At 37.2% G+C, this 4,966-nt stretch overlaps 1 protein-coding gene across 1 annotated transcript in view; it reads left to right on the top strand.

Annotated features, from left to right (window-relative positions):
- Window positions 1–689: 689 nt before the first annotated feature.
- Window positions 690–4,966, top strand: part of CCP110 (centriolar coiled-coil protein 110) — a 15,708-nt gene continuing 11,431 nt past the window's right edge. Inside the window, 3 exon segments of the mRNA XM_010177549.2 lie at window positions 690–842; window positions 2,138–2,266; window positions 3,851–4,966. The exon segment at window positions 3,851–4,966 is cut by the window's right edge and continues 18 nt beyond it. Of these exon segments, the coding sequence (XP_010175851.1) occupies window positions 696–842; window positions 2,138–2,266; window positions 3,851–4,966 (1,392 nt within the window). The 5' untranslated portion in view covers window positions 690–695.

The raw sequence follows: 4,966 nt of genomic DNA, 5'->3' as shown, positions 1-4,966 counted from the left end.
GAGATCAGCCGGAGCGGTGTGCGAGGGGAACAAAAGCGCGGGCAGGCCCGGGCAGGCGGTGGTGGGCTCCGGGTTGTCACTCCGGGAGCAGCGGACAGTGTGAGGTGTGTTGTCTCTCAAGGAAACAAGGCTGGCATTTATTTTTTGGTGGAGATGTTGGCGTCTGTTCGTACAGGGATGTATCGAGGACAAGGCTCATGGGAGAGAGACACAAATTCCTCTCAGCCCCCTAAATAGAAAGGCTCATTTTGCTTTAAGACCAGCTTATTTTTTTTTGTTTGTTTGTTTTTTTAATTTGGCTGCAGTTTTATTTATTGGGGTTTTTTTGGACAGTTGGTAGGATCTACCTGGTAGTCGTGGGAGACTTTGAAGGTTTAGTCTTTGATGGAAATTGTGAAGATTATCTGTAGCACGTGTAGTTTTGTAAATCCTGATTATCTCAGTGCTTGCTTCTCAGTGTACCTGTACTCATCTTTTTTTGCTCATATATGCAGATTCTGTTTTTATATGGAAAAAAAAAAGAACAGCTTTGCAGCTTTTGTTAATGATAGGAAGAGAAACTTAGTTGAGTTTTCTAATGTATAATTTGTTTCCCAGAATGTAATGATACAGAATTAGTTGTGATGTTGTTTCCCCTTCATAGTCTTAGAAATACAGGGAAGAGTAATGGTGTTATTCTTTGCAGCTTAGTTAACATGAAGATGGAGGACTATGAAATATTCTGTAAGAAGCATCTTTCCAGAATCCAAGAAGAGGCAATAAAACAAGAAACCTCTTTCACTGTTCAGCACAAAAATATCTCCCTCATTCAGTTCCATGGAGTTCCTGTGCTTTCCCCTCTGGTAAGATCCTCTTTTCCTCAGTGTGCTAACTCTGCTGTTGACTGTAGCTTTGATGTCCGCATGTAATGATTCTACTGAAGGCACAACTCTGTGTGAGGTATCATCTAGCCTGCTGCTTAGTGTATTCTAAGCATTCCTAGTCTTAATTTTACAAAGTAAAGGGGTAAAACATACTTTTTTCACATTGACTAAATTTGCTTTAGTTTCTTGAAATTTGTTATCTTCACAAGGGGGGTAAAAATGTTTGTGGTCTTAAACAGATGAATGTTATTGCTGGACTTAACTTCATGTAATATCATATTGACATTCCAAATATTGAACACATGAGATTGTTTAAAGGTATAAAAAAGAAAGGTGCAAATAGGAAATACTGAGGTAGTTTAAAAGCTTTTAAATAAATTTATTTTTGCATAAATAAATTTTATGCAAAAGAGAAATACATTAGAGAAAGCTGTTTGCAGCTTTCTCTAATGTATTTCACAGGCTCATCAATTGTGTTCAGTCATTCTGTGCTTAATGCAAACGGAGCCAAGCAGAAGACTGTTGGTAGTTTATGCAATAGTGCAACTGACTTCCTTGTTTCAGTGGTGGATACAGATATACACTGGAGACTAAATGATATATTGGAATATTTTTCATTTGCAAATGAGTGGTTATTTTAAGGTTCCATGTAATAAATGAATAGTTTGACTTGAGCCGATTTAATTTTCTAGAACTTTGTGAAACCAGTCTTTGTAGCTGTAGTTTGTAGATCTAATTTTGACTTTTATCCAACTACCTGTTCTAAAGTAGTAACTTGGAACACTTTCAGATTCTGATTGTGGAAAGGATCCACAAGACTGCTTGCATGCATTTCTGTCTTGTTGTGAAATTCACCTCTGGTTCCAGAGGGCAAGTGTGAGCTGATCCTTCGTAGAGTTTAACAGTTTGGTTATGGGTAGGGAGATAATCACAGAGGGCTCTACAGGATGCTCCCATCTCCACAGGGAAAGACCTGTCGTACAGCCTGAGTCCTGTGTCATTTGAAATTGGTACTGTAGCATGTAATGTTCATGCAGTTTTTTTATAAATGGCCTTTTAAATTCATATTCATTTGCACGTGTGCTGAGAAGGCATTTTGTGCATCTTCCATTAAAAAAAGAAAGTATAATTGGTTAAAAGAAGCTGGCATTTAAAATATGCTCAGTGTCTCAGCTTAGGTGATTGTTGGTTTTCTTTCTAATTTATTTCTGTAATTCTGTATTGAAATTTGCATTTAGTGATATAAACCATGTTTCTTTCACTCTGTTTTGCAGCTTAGCCTTGAAAAGAAAAAGGAAATACAGCAATATAAACAGAAAGCACTGGACCTAGAGACCTGGAGACAGAACTCCCGGAAAAGAGCTTTATTGAATCGTGTTCAGGAGATTCTAGAAAATGTTCAGGTAGTGTTAGTGCAAAGCCTTCTTATAGCTTGACAGAAAACCTCTGCTTCTAGGCATTTTGAGAGGTACTGGAGTTTAAGTATTCACCAATATAAACATGACATTAATAGCAGTGAGCTCTCCAGAACCAGTGTTTGCCAGCATTTCCTGCTATGGGACCTGATAATTGATTATTTAGTGATAATATCTGCGTTTGTTGTAATGCGTGGAACTTGCTTTTCACTGCTTGTTTTGGTATGTGCAAAAGGCAAACCACACCAGATGACTGACTGTTGCTTTTGTAACTGTGTTTCAAAGGACTAGATTGTAAAAACAAATGAACAAAAGCCCTGGTGTTGGAGAAACTGGCTTGCTTTATTTGCAAGCTTGTACTTTAATCAGAAAATAATCTATATTCAACTTTATGATTACAGAATTAAAATTTCCTTCACAACAACTGGTAATTCTGTTGTGCACTTTATAATTTTACTGCAACTATTTTTTTTTGCTGCTTCAAGGATGAATCTAATAGAGGTTTAAATTGAAAGGAATATTAAATATATCTAATCAAGTGGTATTATTTATCTTTGAAACAGTTGTAATACAGTCTTTAAATTAACCTACTGATTAAACAAGTACAGTTAACACTGAATTTGTTGAGTTACTAAGGTGGCAAACAAAACCTAATAGTTTACATTGTTTGCTGGAGTGTACATGGCAACAGCCATCTGCCTTGGGATTTGAAGAGCAAACCAGGAACATGTGTTCAGTACAAAAATCTTAGCTTTTTTTTTTTTTTTTGATTAAACAAGTACAGTTAACACTGAATTTGAGTTACTAAGGTGGCAAACAAAACTTAATAGTTTACATTGTTTGCTGGAGTGTACGTGGCAACAGCCATCTGTCTTGGGATTTGAAGAGCAAACCAGGAACGTGTTCAATACAAAAATCTTAGCTTTTTTTTTTAGAAAAATACAAAGATGTCCCCTTGATAATTGAGTTGCAACACAGGTTAACCTATAGGAGAATTGTAGTGCAAAAATCCTTTTAAAAAAATAATGGCTAGAAGTAGCATTTAATTCTCAGATAAAGTAGTTTTTCCAAGTACTTGACAAATAAAACCTCAAATTTAATTGTCTCTGAATTAATAAAGAATTGAACAAAGTTTTTTATAGTTCCACTATTTTTATTAGGAATTATGTTGATTTGTTCTTGGTTAGTCTGTATTTCATGCTGAAATTTTTCAGTTTAATTTCTTATTTAATGTAAACGTTTTCATATTTTAAGAGGAATCTTGCAAGATAATTTGAAACCATAAAAATATTTGAATATATCCAAATTACCTTTTGGAGAACAGAGCATCTTTGCACTCAGATACTTGGTATCAGTAAGAATTCTGTGGACCATTATTCAGACTTACATTGTAATTCTGTTAATTTCTTTCTCATTACAAAGAGCTCTGTATTGTAAGTAATTTATAGGAAATGAACTGAAAATTTTTACTGGTTTTAAAGTGGTGGCATTCTTCAGGTGAAGCTTGCAGGAATGTGGGAATCTGAAGAGATCTCATTGAAAGTACATGATTTTTTAAACTTTTATTTGCAGATCAGGAAAGGATCTAGCGTGAGTGACGTGAACATGCAGGAGGCAGAGAACACTTGCCCTGGCTCAGATTCCAAACCTTCGACTGACTTCACAGCTCTATCAGATGTCAGTTTGGGGTGTTCTCCTGAAAGGCAAAGTTCCAGAGAGCTTGAAAAGACCCCAGAACTTACCCCAGCAGATACTACTGTGCAAGTGACGTCAAATATGACAAAAGTAGTTAAAGCAGCAGAAGAAAATGTTTTTTCAAAGCAAAGTGAGAGTCACTTCTCAAAAGACATACCTTGTCCAAGGGCTGCGTCTGCTGACAATGTGCCTGATAAGCTTGTGTCACATGCTTTGCAAAAGCAAGAGGGACTAGGAGTGCCACCATCGGATGAGGAAGTCCAAGATCCATACGTCATGAGTCTTCAGAACCTGATAAAGAAATCTAGGGAATATATAGAGAAAGAGCAAACCAAGCGTAGCTCAAAAAGTAATTCAAAGAGAAGTATGAGTGAAAGTCATTCAGATAAAGAAAATGACAGCGTTAAAACAACTGACTCTGTGAAAGAGAGAGTAAAGCTTACAGGCCGAAGCTGCACTGCTCTGACACTTGATAAACCCAGTCTTAATAAATCAAATACCCTTCTCCAAGGTGCCTCTACTCACACAAATAACACAAGCATGTCAACTTTATCCAGTTTTTCTAAAGTGGACATACCTATGAGAGTTGAAACACCCCCATTGGTGGATTCAGATTCGGATGAAGAATTTAAAAAGACTTCTATGTTTGATCGTGACAGTAGCATTGTCAGGAGCCTCACAGGCTCTTATGCCAAATTGCCGAGCCCAGAGCCAAGCATGAGCCCTAAAATGCACCGAAGGCGCCCGAGACCTTTGTCAATGGGACACATCGTTATAAATAACCCTGTGAACGCTTACGAGTTAAGTCCTAAAGGCAAGGGTAGAGCGATGGATTTGATCATGCAAGATATTGCTGATAAAAATAACGTGTCTGAATCGGTGCCAAAGTTCATGGTGGACTTCACTATGGTTTGCCCTGGCAGAGTTCCTGGTGTCAACAGGAATTCTTCAGGCCCTTGTGATGGGTTAGGGGTTAGCAAACCAAATCGGCAT

Source organism: Antrostomus carolinensis, unplaced genomic scaffold, assembly GCF_000700745.2.
Source record: "Antrostomus carolinensis isolate BGI_N321 unplaced genomic scaffold, ASM70074v2 scaffold39081, whole genome shotgun sequence".
Lineage (NCBI taxonomy): Eukaryota > Metazoa > Chordata > Aves > Caprimulgiformes > Caprimulgidae > Antrostomus > Antrostomus carolinensis.
This window is presented reverse-complemented; position numbering and strand designations above follow the sequence as displayed.